Below are 16,355 nucleotides of genomic sequence, written 5' to 3'. Positions count from 1 at the left end.
AGCCTCTCAAACGTAGTTTTTCTGTTTCGTCTATGATAGTAAGCTGAATATCTTTGGATTTTGGACTGTTGATCAGCTATTACAATGGGCCCCAGGAATTTATAACATGCAAAATGATTAATCGAGAAGATAAATCAATAATGAAGATAGTTATTAGTTCACATTTTTCCTGATCTGAATATCTGGATGTGGGATACAAGGCAGCACCAACCCTCCAGACTAACTGAACAACCACTGGTAAAAGAGAAAGAAGTGAAGCACTCACTGATGGTTTAAGCAGGGAGCTGAGTGTTTGAACCAACAAGGTAATCCACACACAGACCAGACATTCCTTTCTGCCTATTTTCCCCAAACAACCAATTGTTTTTTTGTACCTTAGCACTGAAATCAAACCCGGGACATCACAAAGATAACTTGCACAGACAAAGACAGCTAGAGAGAAAAATCAAAGGAAAACTGGCAAGTTTCTTCAACGAGAGGCCAAGATGTAAAATGGGCTGCAAGATGATTTCAAGATGGTCCCTACGCAACAAGAGCAATATGTTTTTATGAGTCTGGGACCCAGCGTGAGACATTATGGATATTATTTGTGCACTGAGCTGAATAAGTTAAAAACCTAAGGGCTCAGTTACTACATCTAACCTAAATGAGCTCTATTTTCTGCTAAGCTGCTGTGGCGTTGACATCCCAATGGGGAGGAAATATCCACTGTAATGCGAAGCTGTTGCAGTCTTGAATGAAAAACAACCAAACTCACACTTGTAGGTGAGGTAGTGCAGTATAGGCATGTCTGCATCTCTGTGTACATCTCTGCATTGAAATAATAATAATAATGTCAAATGTTCTTTGGAGTTATGAATAACCTAAGATTGAGAGCAGATTTTCTTCCATCCACGGATGGATGGAAGAATGGATGTCTTCCCTCCATGTGAGTCAGTCCAGATCAAATAAGCCATTCGTTTGGCAGACACATAACTGAGCTCAGAGACACTGATAGCTAAACACAGCTGCAGCCGCTCCACACATGTAGCTTTATATAGTCCCTTTCACACATGCACTGTAACCCTGAACTTATCTAGACATTACCCGGAGAAGCTGTATGTGAGAACACAAATGTCCGAATCAGTTGGACCAGACATTAAAAGGACGTTAGCCTGCCAGTTTTCTAATACAAAGTCCATGTAATGTCTGATGGAGCCCATATGTGAATAAAGCAGGTCATTGTCCAGAGAATTCACAGTGAGCGAGTGGGCGTGTTGATGACGTTTCTATCATGCGACTGGTGCAAAACCGTAAGAATACAAACATATTGCTTTCAACTCTTTCGCTGATATTGCAGATACGTCCAGTCATCAACTGTCATCATTACAGATAAGTCAGTAGCCTCAGCCGCCATCTTCGATGTGCTGTAAACAAAACACTGTACACGCTAACCAGGTGCCACCCTTCGCCTAAACCAATCAGAGTACTTCCAGTAGGTGAGAACACGTCTCACACGGACACGGATTCTCCAGACATTGTTCGGAGTACATATGAGAAAACGGCTTATGAGTCTGTGTTGAAGCGTGTGTGTGTATAGGTAGAGATAAAGGTAGTGTGACTTTAGGTGTTTACATGTGTTTGGAGCATTGAAAGTGTCTGAAGCAGTCTACCCATTTTTCATCTCATACTCCAAACCCTGACACTCCTCCCTGCCTCCTAATTAGCAAGCTGCGTCACATTTTCCCCCTTGCCATTTTCTCTACAAGAATGAAAACACTGCATTTCTTTTCATCTTCCAACTGGCCTTATCTTACAGAGACGGAGGCAGAAAGTCAAAAGTTCAACTCATTAGCCCAGGTCACTTCCTGACTCATCTTCAAAGGGAGCAAACTAGCAGAAGACAAAAGGCACAGAACACGGTTTCACATACCCACCACCCACAGACACAATTACAACGAGAGATAGGAACGGAGAGCGGAGAAGATGAAGACGATGGAGAAGATAGACAAAGGAGAAACTGGGGGCTGTAATGCAGACAGCACCTTGTCAGACTGCTGAGAAAACCTCAAGACAAAAAGGAGAAAAGGGCAGAAAAAGGGTGCTGACAATGTTTTTTTTTTCTTTTTGGTGTCATTTATCTACTTTCCTTTAATATCAAATCATAAGATCATCTCAATATGAAAGCATAGGAATCACACAACCTGCAAAACTCCATGGTATACACAGGTTAAAGGCCATGTCTATGATATCAGACCAAGAAAGGCTTTAACTGCTACAAACATGGTAATGTAGGAGTGGGCAATATGGCAACAATACCATCACGATTTTTTTCAGGCAGGATCACAATCCACAATCCTATTGCAACTCTTTTTCATGTTGGTTTTTAAGACATTTTTGCAAGTGAACAGTACTCAAGATTCAAGATTCAAAAAACTTTATTGTCTATCATCAGCTCATAACGACAGAAGTTTGTCTTAGGTTAGGGGCTCCCAAACAACATAAATACACACACTCATGAAAGACATAAAGACATAAAATTACATTAAAACACAAACAATTCTATAAATAAATAAGAGCAGGTGTGCAAAGCTGCATTAAAAAGTAGTGACAGTCTATGTGGCCTTGTTCAAAATGGATATTGCAGTGGGAAACCAAACCAAACAGTACAATCAAACTAATTTCACTGTTGAAAAGCAAACAGTTGATGTTGTGTAGAAGCGTTAGCGTGTCATTTCCGATAACCAGAAGAATGTGAACAGTTAAAAAAAAGGCACCAACACAGTACACCTGAGCTGACATTACGCTAGCTTGCAGCATGACAGAAGTTAGTGCTACCAGTTAGCAGACGAACTAACCACTAAATGGTGGCATTTACCTACAGCCCGACTGTCAATTTAACATAATGTACAGCAGGTGAGCTTCCTAGTAGGACATTAAACTGCTGTAGATTTCACCAGCAGATTGGAGATATGGTGTGAGGCGCTCACCATGTCACTGCTGTGCTAGCCTCTTATTAGCAGACTGCACTAATAAAACAACAAATGTACTTTTTAATCAATAAATTCCTACTAAAATGTGTCTGTTGTAACATTTTTAATAAAAATCTCAATCAACATCGTAGGCTATAAAATAACCTATCAGCTTACACAGTGTTCAGTCAGTAGTAAAAGAAGCTAGCAGATTAGCTCGCTAGCAGACGTGCTAGCTCGGCTACCCTAGTCCGTCACATCTTGTAGGTCGTAGTTGCCCATCAATTCTCCCTTACTATGCACATCCTGCCATTGGTTTCACACTTTTCTGCTCATCAACAGTTGGTGCCAAGAAGCAATGCAGCAAAAGCAGAGAGACAGCTAGCAGACAGACATGGACGGCAAAGCAGGATGTAGAAGATCTTAAACACTCAGCTTTGAAAATGTGTTATGACGGTGAGAAACACTGAACATAACAGAGCCTTTGTTTGTTTACAAAAAACTCCACAGGGCACCTTCACCTTCTTTTAAGTTGAAAAGTTAGCATTTGGTAATGGCTGGAAGTAGCCCAAAAAAGCCACAGTAAATCATGCTAAAATGCTTTTCCATGAGGCTAATGTTAACTACATCATAGGTTGTTTGCCTGTCCAACATACACCAACTCTGCATCAGTATTCAAGCTTTCAGAGCGCTCTGTGCACTGATGTTCACTTTTTTTTAAGAAACTAAACCACAATCCCCTGCTCCTCAGTTTTCTGGGAAACCCAGGTGCTCTATACATCAAACACACAGAGTCGGGCCTGCCTGGCTGAGGAAAAAGCTTAAAATCTCAGCAGTCATCAAGGTGACAGCAGAGCGAGTATATATTCTGTTCAAATAGACTTAGTGATTGCACCTTTAACTTTCCGAAAACACACGGTTTCTCTGTGGCAGAAGTCTCGGTGTCTTTGTGTTCATGAATGGTTGTAAGGAGAACTGAGCTGACCTTCACAACTCTGTGACCCTCAAGTCTGTTAGACATAATTCCTTTCTGTCATAGAGCAAGAGCAAACTGCAGTGACAGTGGCTGAGCTTTGTGTGTGTACAACATGAGAGCATGCCATTCCTTGGCTGCCAACACCGCACACAATCTCTTCCCCTCTTCTTTCATTCCTACCCCCTGCAACTAATCTAGCATTTTCTGCTCTTTTAAAGGCTCTCTGCCTCGAAGAAGAAACCCAAAGCCCACTATTACATGTGCACAGTCAGATCTTCACCCAAAACCTTGCACCTATCCAAATACAAAAATACCGAAAACAGGCATAAAAAACATGGATGAAATTTGAGACAACTTCGGAAACAGCGCTTTGCACCAACTGTGAAGTTTGGGTTTACTGCGGGTTTATGTATGCATAACACAGAGCCCTGGGAGAGAGGCATAAACAGAGCGAGAGAAAAGAGAAAAGAGGCATGAAAAACAGTCTGATCTGCTTCTCCACAGTAGGAGCTCCAACTCTCTCCTCATCAAGAATGCAAAGCCTCTCATGCAGGAGTGTGTGTGTGTGTATGCATACTGAGGGGGATGGGGGCCCAACAAATGCATGGTGTCTGGGGGAGGGAACTGGTCCCTCTACTCTCTTTGCCCTCCCAATGGGGTATTTTGCTCGCTGCCCCCTTGCCTTCACCACAAGCCCCCGCCCCTTTCCTTTCCCTCTGTCTCTCTTTCAGGGAGAGTTCATTTTGAGTCTCGGCCATTGTGGCTAGTGAAGGGACTGACTTGCTAAGGGGTGGCCTGGGGTCCCTTTGGTCACACTGCCAGGTCACCCCTGTTGGAGCTAACTAAGTAACACTGGCAGGAATCTGGAAAAGAAAAAAAAAAACAACCACAAAGCCTGAATCACCAATAAAGATCCTTTTCTCTCTCTCATTGAGGGCATTTGTTATCACTGTGTGTGTGTGTGTGTGTGTGTGTGTGTGTGTGTGTCCATGTGAGAGTGAGGCTGTGTGAGGAAAGACAAGGGAGAGTGGGTGATAGTGAATGGGGGATACAGAGTAAGACAGGTAATAGAGAAAGGGAGAATCATTTTAAAAAAAAAAGTGAGAATGAGCTGATTAAACACAGCCAGTTAATTAGTTCTCCTCTTTATTAAGCAGAGGAAAGAGTTTGCTGCTTTCACTCACAATCTGGAGAGCTGGGCTGTACGTAGATGCACAGGGCTCAGTTCAATACACAGTAAATTAGTGCTGAAACCAGTGAAGATTTAGTCCGTTTCTCTCTTTCATATCATTGCGTATATTTTATGGCAATATTTGATGGTTGACTATTTGACAATTTAAGGACTAAATGGTTAATTGACTACAAAAAATAACCTGTGATTGATAAGTAATGACAATAGTCGCTACTTGTGGCCCTGCAAAATATAACGGAGAGGGTGAAATAAAATATCAGAGCTGCAACACTTCACCAGGCTGACTGACAGCAGAAATTCACTGAACCAAAACATTTTGTATGTCGGCTCCATGAGAAGAAACCAACAGTGTTTGTATTTATTGATTCACTGATACGGTTAATAAGCTCAAAACACATATACAGCGGGATATTTGTGTGATTTAAACAGCTGCCTGCTCAGATTGCACTTCACTAAACACGACAGAAACAGACTCTGAGGGTAAAAAAAACACGGCAGGTCTCTGTGAGACTGTCTTGGATTCAGTGTGGATTGATACATTTAATAAAACGGAAGTGTATCCGTTCTGTGAGAAAACACTTTCTGTGTGAATTGGCTACAACCTCTCTCTCTCTCTCCAGTTCACCAGCCCTGGCGATGGAGACGGGAGACTGTCATGTCCTCACACAGACAGCTACTCTGTTGACTTCCCTCTGTCCTGTGCACGGGCACGAATGCCCCCTGCTAATCGGCTGGAATAGAGTTGTGCGGCCCAGTACCAGTCCCTTTGCTTGTTTCCCCATTTACAGAGCCAGTGCTGTGTATGAACACACACAAAGAACAGTCAGCTAGCAGACCATTAGGAGATATTTGCTGAATTTGACAAAAAGTGTCTTGAACAGTCTTTCTCCAGAATCACCTTTAACAGAAATTTAATCAGCAACTATTTTGATAGTTGATTAATCATTTGATGGTTCCAGGCTCTTACAATTGAGAATTTGCTGCTTTTGTAATATTTTGGATTGTTTTGTCACACAAAACAAGACACTGAATGATGTCACTTTGTGCTGTGGGATATTTCGATTGTCATTTATTATTGATATCTGATGTTTCATAAACCAAAAGGATTACTTGATTAATTGAGAAAATAATCAGATTTCAATAAGACAGCAGTCATTGCAGCCCTATAAAACATTATTAAAAGGTCGACCAAAAATATCCTAATCCTTACATAATGGTGGCGGCAGCTAATGATTATTTTCTTTGAATTCATTCGATTATTTTGTCGATTCACTGATTAACTGTTTAGTCTACGAAAGGTGGAAAAAAAATGCGGAAAAATGACTGTCATGATACCTCAGGGCCAAGGGTGAGGTCTTCAAATAGCTTACTTTGTCTGACCAACAGTCCAAAACCAAAAGATATACAATTTAAGTGAAATAAAACAGAAATCCATAAAACACAAAAGCTTCACATTTGAGACACTGGAACTGGTGAAAGTTATTTTTTTTGTCAATTGACTAATCAATTAATCAACAGTTATCACAATACACAGATATGGACGTACACATATGCATGCACGTGCACATGCAAGTAGCATCCTGATGCTTATCTCAGGTAAACCTCATACAAACAGGATGTTTGCAACAGGACAAATCTTATTTCCCCTAGTCTTACCATGTTACCATCTTACCACTATACCGGACTAAGATAGCAGCCGAGGAAATGTTCAGTGTAGATTCTTAACAGGAGCTTGGCATTTTAGGGCAGGTCGGTGCAAGATGCAAGAAGGGGAGAGATGGGGAGCAAGCAAACGCAGTCATAAAAAGGCGAAGGCTGAGGAGGCTGCAAAAACACTGCAAAACCAATTTCAGTCAAGGCCAAACAGAGAGAGGCGTTCTTCAACTGAGAAATGTGGGAAACAGATCAAAAAGCGGTCAGATAAATGATCTGGCCACAATGGTACAGACAGATTTAAACCACAACAGCTGGTGCAGAAGAGGAAGAACATCAGTTTCATGCTCCATCCCAACCGCAGTACAGTAAGAGCCAAGAGACAGTGCACTAGGCTGTACTTACACTGGCAAAAAAATTAAAGGGATTTGATTGAAATGAATGGGAGTCGTGTTGTCCAAAAGCTCTGGAGGAAAAAAAAAAAAACACACACATCCCTGAAAATGTTTTTCCCTCCATATCTTTCTTCCAACAGGCTTCAGGCACAAAGTTAACCATGGGAGAATGCTACAGGTAGATTCAAAGGAAGACGAAGCCAGACTCCAAATGATACATGATGTCTGTTCAGGTCTCTGCGGAGGCAATTTGGCAAATTTGAAAAACGGATATGGTCAGGTCAAAAGAAAATCTGTAAAAAACGAAATGTCGTAAAATGAACTGCGAGCTAGGACCAGAAAACCAGACGTTTGACAATGACTGAAGATTTAAAAGAGCACAAAAAAGTCACATTTCTCACTATTGTATGTGCTCTTGTTTGTGTTTTCTTGTTTTCACGTGGGACAAAATTAATTGCCATGAGTTGGCAAGAATTGTGCTGAGTACAAAAATCAATGAAAAATACAATAGAGAGGAACACACACTATCATCGATATTGATTACGCTTTACTGACAATGTTTTGATCCTGATCTTCTGAAGACCTAGATCAAACCTACTTAACTAAGTTTGTATTGTATTCTCATAAAATTCAGCCATCTCTATGTAGAACTTCGGGTATTGGGGCAGCAAAAACTGTAATATATATTATTAATGATTACACTTTGATATCAAAGTCTGTGAAACCAACTAGTGACCACTTGTATGAATTCAGAAATTTACGACTGACAGTTTGGAAATGAGGTTTGTTTGGCTTAAATCCTGAAGCGACAAGATTTCCATCTGACAGCAGCACTTAATTCCAAGGCTCGTACAACAAGTCTGGGGACTTCACTGTGTGTTTATGTGTGTGTGTGTGTGTGTGTGTGTGTGTGTGTGTGTGTTCGGTTTGGAGGTTTTAGACACTGCGGTGTGAGGTAGTTGGATACAGGGGGCGCCTGAGCCTCTCAGTGCTTGGATTCAAGCCAAAACATACAAGCAACCCCACATTTAATGAAAATGTGGCCCTTTGCTCTGTTCTCTCCTGCATTGTGACGGGAAGATAAAGGTAACAGTCTGTAGAACTGGGCCATTTCCCCAGATTTTGGACAGGCCAAGAGTTTTGAAGACTGATATGGAAGTCATTCCAAGTTTTAAAACACTGCAGACGTCGCGGTGGGACTATGCAGCTGTTGGCAGGGAGTCCTGATTTTTTTCCAGAAAAATGAAACAGATTAAAATTCTTGATTTCAATGCAGCTTTTAAATTATATTAAAGTTTACCTTGGAATTAAGGTCATGTAAGCTCACAGCTTATCACATCAGTTACCTTGTTTATTTTCAATTCGGTTTGGATAAAAATGAAAAATAAAAGACTTAATACTAGGCTAAAGCACACACATACACAAACAGTATAACCTCGAGTTATACATTATTCATCTGTCAACTGCAACTTGGGACCAAGAATCCAATAACTGTGTGTGAAAGCAAGGAAGTGTAAAAAAAAAAAAAGTCTCCCTGCAATAACAGTCTGGAAGAAAGCAAGAAAGCAACGGCTAAAATGGAAAAAGAACAGAGGTGCAGATAGTTCAGCACAGCTTTGAAAGGCTCGTAAACTACAGAGATGTATCACAATTTATGATCAGAATAAAAAAAAAGAGGAGTTGTGCCATCGTAATGCGATGAGAAATGCAGAGAGAAAGAAGGTGAGAGGAGCGGGGACAGAGAAACAGAGGAAGTTAGAACTTAGATGGTATCATTCAGTTTGTTGAGACAACATGGGAGGTGCAGAGCGGAGAGGGAAAACAGTCTTTACCCATTGGAGTGATTGAGTAAAAACATATTCTCCGATGTGGCTTTGAACCCTGATACCAGCAATAGTTTAAAACTGGCCATGCCTGTTTTTGGTATGAAAAGGTGAACATGAGTTACTACCACACTACCGCAGATGCCTTTGCACCCATAAATTCCACTTGTCTGGTCTGCAAAGATACTTGAGCATTAAACTGTTAAATACTCAATATTTTTATATGACAATATACAAAATGAATGTGTGTAATGTGAACAACAGCATTTGAAGTGACAAACGCACAGAGAATTATCACTGGAGTCAGCTTTACCATTTTACCTTCTTTGAGCTTATTGTTTTGGTTTTACAGCCTGCAAATGTACTGTTTTACTTCACTCTTATTGCTGTTGTCAATGCTGTTTTCCAGGCACAGCAGGCAGCTGTTTTCTGCTAAAAAAGACAAAACAAAGCTAAAAGGAGAGTGAATATTGGACCTCCGTATATCAGGTGAATTCAAATATGACTCCAAACTAATGCTAATGATGTTGTGTGTCTACTCAATGTTTTTGGTGATGCATTCACCATATCAACTTTAAAAAGGTGATAATGTGTTGATTTTTGTATTTACAATTTGATGCACTGGTTCCAAAGTGACCAAAGAAATCTGGAGGTTTCACATCACAAATGTGACCGAATAGAGAAAAGAATTCCTGAAGACATTTGCCAGATCATTGGCACCAGTATAAAACCAACATTGCAGTGGCCTCTTTTACTGACATTGAAGCAAAACTTCATCCACACAGAATTATAAATGATTCTACTGATGATATCACAGCTAAACAATCAGGGACTTTCAAGGACAATTTCATTATGCGTGTATCCAAAAGGCTTCTTCATTTCTGACTGACTGGTGAAGAGTCATAGTCTTCAAGAATCTAAAGCAAGTCTAGTTGCTCTCGACTTAGCCCTTCTGTATATACCAGACCTGGATGACTAAGATTCTTAGTCATCCAGGTCTGGTCACATACAGTATGTGAAGATGTTATGTTTAACACATGACAGGAAAGGAGGAAACAAGGGATGGTATCCATCCTTCACGCGTGGTATGTTCACATATTCTGTGATTTGCAACGGTGAACTAACTGACAATGAATAGTTGGTTATATTATATAACCTTGGTGCCCTGAGGGGAACAATAAAAGCCCCTTCATAGCCACAACAAGGCAAGTGCAGTAATGTGCTTAGAGAAATATATTTGACACCTACTGTTCATTCAACTAACTAACGATAACTAACTAAACCTAACCCAAACCCATTCCACCTTTGGAAAAGCATTATAGTGAAGGAAAATGTTATGCACGTGCTGTACTTTCATAGAGCCTGGATCATATATACTATAACCTTCTGCACATGCTGTCAACCTCTACAAGCTGAGCAAGAGGTTTTCTAGCATGACAGACTGAAGAGAAAGCCACAACCATAAATTTTCATATTACTGATTGAAAAAATATGCTCGGGCATGCGTTGTGTTGGACAGCAAAACGAGAAAAACACAGAGCCCGAGTCAAAAGACAGAATGAATGAGAGATAGTAATAGTCCCACATGTACCAGAGAGGGCCTGTGAGGCTCATAGTAACCTTGACTGTTTGAGCACACAGCCATGCAGGCAATGCAGTAAGAGGCAAGAGGGCTTTGAAGCTGTACTGCAGAGAACCTAGCAGGAATTCTGATGTCCTGCTTTATATCCTCAAACCCTGCTTCTTCTCCAGCAGAGTGATGGGATGAAAATAAAGACGATATAAGGAGCCAAGAGACAGACAAAAGAAAACATAAATGTAAAAAAAACCCAACAAAGCAGGGACAGGGGCTCTGTGATAGCCCCTCAACTGGTGTTGCACTTGGACTAAACCCAACCCAGAAAATCACAGCCTAATGACAGTACCAGGGCTACCTCAATTTTCTCTTTTCCTGCACAAACCTCCACCGCCCTCAAATTACTATCAATATTCAATTAGAGGGGCCAGGGATACTGGACGAGCCAGCCTCAAAAACAAACCACAGTTCTCCGAGGATTAAGGCCCTTAAAACTAACACAGCGAAATTTCCTTTGTAAATAATCAGCCACTGGGGGCAAAAATACCCTCTCAGTAGAAGCAATTGGGCCTGAGTGAACTCTATGTTTCACACAGTGATGATAGATCTCCTTTTGGCCTCGTCATAAGTGTCAATCTATGCATTCCTGTTCATTAAAGCTCAAGGTTTCTCCAGGTTTCCGAGTGATGAAGTACGTGTTGCTATAACTGCGGCTGGAACATGTGTCACAGGCTCTGACATGACAAGAGTAGCACCAGGCTTGTGTTTTAATAACATGGCAAGAGGAAAGGAGATTCAATTTCATATTTAGATCCAAATCTGAGTCCAAGTTGCCATGTTAAACTTTCTGCTTTAAGCCGCAGAAAATCTGACATGAAATGCTCATTAGTTACATATATCAGAGAGGACTGTCTCTTTTCACAACCACTGAATGTTGCAAGGCTGTAATCATCGTCATACATCATCCAGAATGATGTGAAATCATTTCTTAAAGTGTAAGACTATTCTTAAATTGCAGATTTATACACTGAAGATTGGAGGTAAGATCTGAGAGAAATAGATAGCAAATCAACGATACAACAAAAAACAGTATAAACGGCAGGGCCATGTAATAAGTATGGTGGACGAATGTGACAGAAACATGAATGCAAACCACGACTAGACTAAACAAGTGGATAAATGGTGTTAGAGGCTATATATTACTTATCAGGATGCCAAATGTAAAACTGAGAGGAAATAATCACATCTGAAAAGTGAAAAATGTCTCAAACATTTGTTCCAAATCTGTAACAATTAGTTGATTAATTGACTCGTCTATCCACAGAAAATGTTTCGTTCATTTTTCAAATAACATTGAGACCAGTTCCAGCCTCTCAAATGTGAGGATTTGCTGCTTTTCTTTGTCATATATTAGTTTCATTTAGTTCTGGACTGTCAGCTGGACAAAAACAACCAGTTGGAACATGACCACTGTGATGGTATTTTGACATTTCCTAGAAAAAGCAAATAATTGTATTGAGAAAATAATCAGCAAATTACTCCATAATGACAATTGGCCCAACCTTATACCAAATTTTACAGTTTAGAGTAAATCAATAATCAGATTAAAATCAATTGATAGTAGAACATACCAGCAGAATAACAGCTTCTAAGAAGTTCAACTATCAACTTGGGGGTGTCGACTGTACACCCTCGTGTCCCCTGATAATTGAGTAATTCAATGACAGATTGAACAAGGTTGACCCGGTGACTTCAGAGGCACTGACAAGACTAGCCTCAAATTACACATCTGCCAGAGAATGAGGGGTGGAGTGAAGAGGGCTAGAGTTACATTTTAAAATGGAAGATGCTGGGATGCTCGCCTGATAACAAACCCTCAGATCTTGTCAGAAACAGTGCGGCGTGAACTCTGCATGCTGATGGGCACAGAGACCCAAAAGAAAATAACAGAAAAATGCCTCAAAGAGATCATAAATGTCAACTGTGACTCCAAAAATTCTAATTTGAATGAAAGCCAATGATGCTGTTTGGCTTAAAACTAACTTTGGGGGAGGGTGGGGGGGATCAAAGTGTGGAAAAACACTGCCTCCTCTACTGCTCAGGGGGGAAAAAAAGGACATCTAAAAAGGGACAGAAAGATAAAGTGAAATCCAGTTTAATTTACACACCTGCAGACGGCGAGTCACGCCACATCTGAGCACCGGAGCAGGTGTCCACACAAGCCAGCATGGCCGACAGATTGCTGCAGTTGTTTTCTCAAGAAGATTCAGGCTGTTTTTGCTGGATGCACATCTCTTACATTAGCGGAAAACCGCTCTGACAAATCCATGAAATGTACAATTTCCTTCAATCACACTCACATCTGCTGCTTGCCAAGTCAGATTTTCACAGCTTGTACAACAACATGAAAACAGCCTAAAAACTGTTTTCCCACGATATCCGGTAATGATGCTTGATGCATCATTTCATAAATAATCTGACATGTAAAATTGAAATGAGACGTGAAAAATACAAGGACATAGAAGCTGAATAATGATTATACCTTAATCATATCTGACTGTAGCTCTCGTACAACTATTCCACTCTGATACGAGAGAAAAACTGAAAGAAAGACAGTGAAAGAGGGGCGATTCATTTTGAATATATAAACAAGCAACAGCAGAAAACAAAAACGATGAAGAGCAAAAGAAGTGACGGCAAAAACAGAACAGAAAATAATGGAAAGAACAGGAATTAAGACAGCGAGAGCCCGAACTGGAGCTCAGGGAGGGATGAGCGGTGACAAAGGCGGATCCAGGGGGATCAGAGGAAGCCCTCAAAGCCGACTCCCAGAGCCGGGATGAAGGCAGCTCAGTGTGGAAGCAGAGAAGATGAAACACCATTTGGGGCCGGGGCCCCCCCTCTGCCTCGCCTCTGTGTTCAGGGCCTGTGAGCTCCTCTGCCTCTGAAGTGCTAAACATCCCCCTCACACCACACAGCACCCCGGCACTGCACCCTGCACTTCCTGCCATTTGGTGACTCAGTGCAGCTCTGCGCGGATGGACACAGCAGAGTAGTGTTTTTGCTGTGTTTAAATAGTATATTTCAAATCAATGATCAATCAGGGTATATTTAATTCAATGCAGGGATAAACTCATAAAAACTGCAGGGTTTCTAATGAGAAAATAGTGTGTTATGTCTTCAACATGCAGAAAAACATCATAAAAACATGCACTATCATCCTTTACCTGCAAAAAGGCTGCAACTAAGGATTATTTTAACTATTAACTAATCTGCTGATTATTTTCTTAAGTGAGCAATCACTTGCTTGGCCTGTAAAATGTCAGAAAATATTGAAAAATACCTATCACACATCCACAGAACTCAAGCTGACATCTTCAAATTGCTTGTTTTGTCTGACAAACAGTCCAAAACCCAAAGATATTCAATTTATCATCACACAACACAAACAAAAAACAGCAAATCCTCACAACTGAGACACTGGAACTGAGATGTTTGTTATGCTGCAGATACTTTTTCTGTCAACTGATTCATCGATTAATCAGCAAAATCATTTCAGCTCTAATTGAAATGGCGCTCTTTCTGACCAAAAGTTCAAAACTTGAAGATTTTAAGATTAGATCATGAAATACTAAGAAAATGTGCAAACAGTGACGTTTGAGAAGCTAAAAACAGTGTTTTCAAAGTGACATGTCATTTATTTTAACCAAACTCAAAGAAGTCAATCGTTTCAGCTCAGATAACCAATGAATATTTACGTCCTTTAATAAATGTATAAATTGTGAAGCTACTAATTAGAAAAACATAGGTGTAATGTTTCCAACAGGGCAGAAAACATCACACAGAAAGCATGAACCTTCTCTCCTCTAATAACACACAAATCACATGTAAATTGCAATCAGTTCTGATGGTGGATGTGTTTCTATCCACATGATATGCTGACAAAATCTGATCTATTGTCCCTATTTAATCATAAAAGGTATCAGTTGCTAATATCTCCCTCGTGTCAGTAAGCGGGTTTTCTGAATGGACTTGTGTGGGCTGCAGTCTTCTCAGAAATATTAATGGATTTATTCCTGTGATGATCAGGAGATCTAATTACAGTAACGCGGAGTTGGAAAGCACAATGGCATAAATCTGAAGAGCTTAGCACACATTACAGTTAGTTATGTCAAGGTGATGTTAGAAAAAAATGAGGGTAAGACAACAAATAAATGTCTGCATGGTTGATTCGTGATGATTACTGCAGGTGACAGTTTCTCCACCTTTCCATCAGAAACAGGGAAACACAAACACAGTGATATAACTTCACAAAATGCGTCAATTCGCACAGATTAGGAGATAATAAAAAAGCTCGGATACTGAGGTGAAACACCAAACCTCCAGCGTGTTTCTGTCCCAGATAAATAACTTCAAAGCGCCGGTTGTTGCACTGCAACACTGGCAACCAAAGAGCTTATTGTTCGCAACATTTCTGTCAACAATGTTACCCTTTGTGATTATTAGATTATAAGTGTGAAGGCCTATTTTTTTTACAATCCTGTTTGTGCCAGTTTGGATCTTTAAAACCCCCTCGCTCCTACTCCAAATGCCACATGAATATCTCACGTTTTCACACATGAACCACTACTCAAAAACACCTTTTCTCCACATTTACCTGCATAGTAAAGACTCCCAGCTCCTGAGAGGACAGCTTCTTCATCTGCTCGGACAAAACCTGCGCTTCCTCCAGGATGGAAAACTCCGTCTCTGCTCCGCAATATCCACAAGAAAGAGCCGAGCAGATTAAAACGAAGCTCCATGAAAAAGCCACAAACCGAAGCAGACTATCCCGGAAAGCAGCGCGCGTATCCGGCGTCAAACCCAGCGATCTCCCCGCTGTCCGCCTCGCCATGATGGCTGTGGGTCTACAGGCTGGAGAAACACGGAGTCAGGGCTGTTGGCGGAAAAAAAAACTTCAAGGGAAACTACTTTTACAACTTTGCAGTGCAGAGTACGTGTGCCCTTTCTCTCCTGTACGAGTCTCCAAAAATTCCAGCAGCGCAAACCATTGCACCTCCGTGAAATCCCTGCAGAGAAGAAAACAGATCCATGCGTGAAAGAGGATATGGTTTTTCGCTCTCTCTTTTTTTAAAAATGTTGCCGGTGTTCCGTCTTCGATCAGTCTCTCCAACTCCTGGAAGTCTGGCAAAGTGTGTGAGAGCCGGAGATTCACCACAATGGGGGTGAAAGTGGGAGGCGTGGAAACACAGACAGTCCTACCGGCGCCTGGATCTCTGGATCAATGGATCAGGGTTACGTGATGCCTTCAAATGCTGCTGGGAAATGCTGTAATTGAAAGATAGGTTCACGATTTTTCAAGTCTGTCTATAATCAACAGTCAGGTGCCCACGTGAACACGGAAATAAGTTATCAGTCATATCAAGGGGATCAATCTGCCACATTTACAGTCTTTTAAGCATAAAATCCCCTCTTTGTGTTTCCTTGGACAGTGTTTCACTGTTGAGCTGCGGTGGAAGTATAGTAACAAAAAGAGGGACTTTGGCGCTAAAAAGACTGTAATGTTGAAAGATATCTACTTGATTTGTCTAATTTGGGTGGCTGAAGCTTCATATTAGCCTCAGATAAACTTTAAAATACATTTTAGCAAAGAAGGAGGACTGTGGATTTTGGTCCACGTTACTTATATTGTAAGTGCATTATGAAGGGATCTGTTAACAGTCAGTATGAACAAGAGGAATGATTACAGACAGCAAAATCTGTTCCAGTGTTCATTTGGGCTCCTGACT

At 40.9% G+C, this 16,355-nt stretch overlaps 1 protein-coding gene across 1 annotated transcript in view; it reads right to left on the bottom strand.

Moving 5' to 3' along the window:
- The window catches only part of cachd1 (cache domain containing 1), a 92,645-nt gene extending 76,808 nt beyond the window's left edge, over positions 1 to 15,837 (bottom strand). Inside the window, exon 1 of the mRNA XM_044361645.1 lies at positions 15,224 to 15,837. Coding sequence (XP_044217580.1) covers positions 15,224 to 15,460 — 237 coding nt within the window. The 5' untranslated portion in view covers positions 15,461 to 15,837. The remainder of the gene's footprint in view (positions 1 to 15,223) is intronic.
- Between the last annotated feature and the right edge of the window lie 518 nt (positions 15,838 to 16,355).

This window comes from Thunnus albacares, chromosome 9, assembly GCF_914725855.1.
Source record: "Thunnus albacares chromosome 9, fThuAlb1.1, whole genome shotgun sequence".
NCBI lineage: Eukaryota > Metazoa > Chordata > Actinopteri > Scombriformes > Scombridae > Thunnus > Thunnus albacares.
This window is presented reverse-complemented; position numbering and strand designations above follow the sequence as displayed.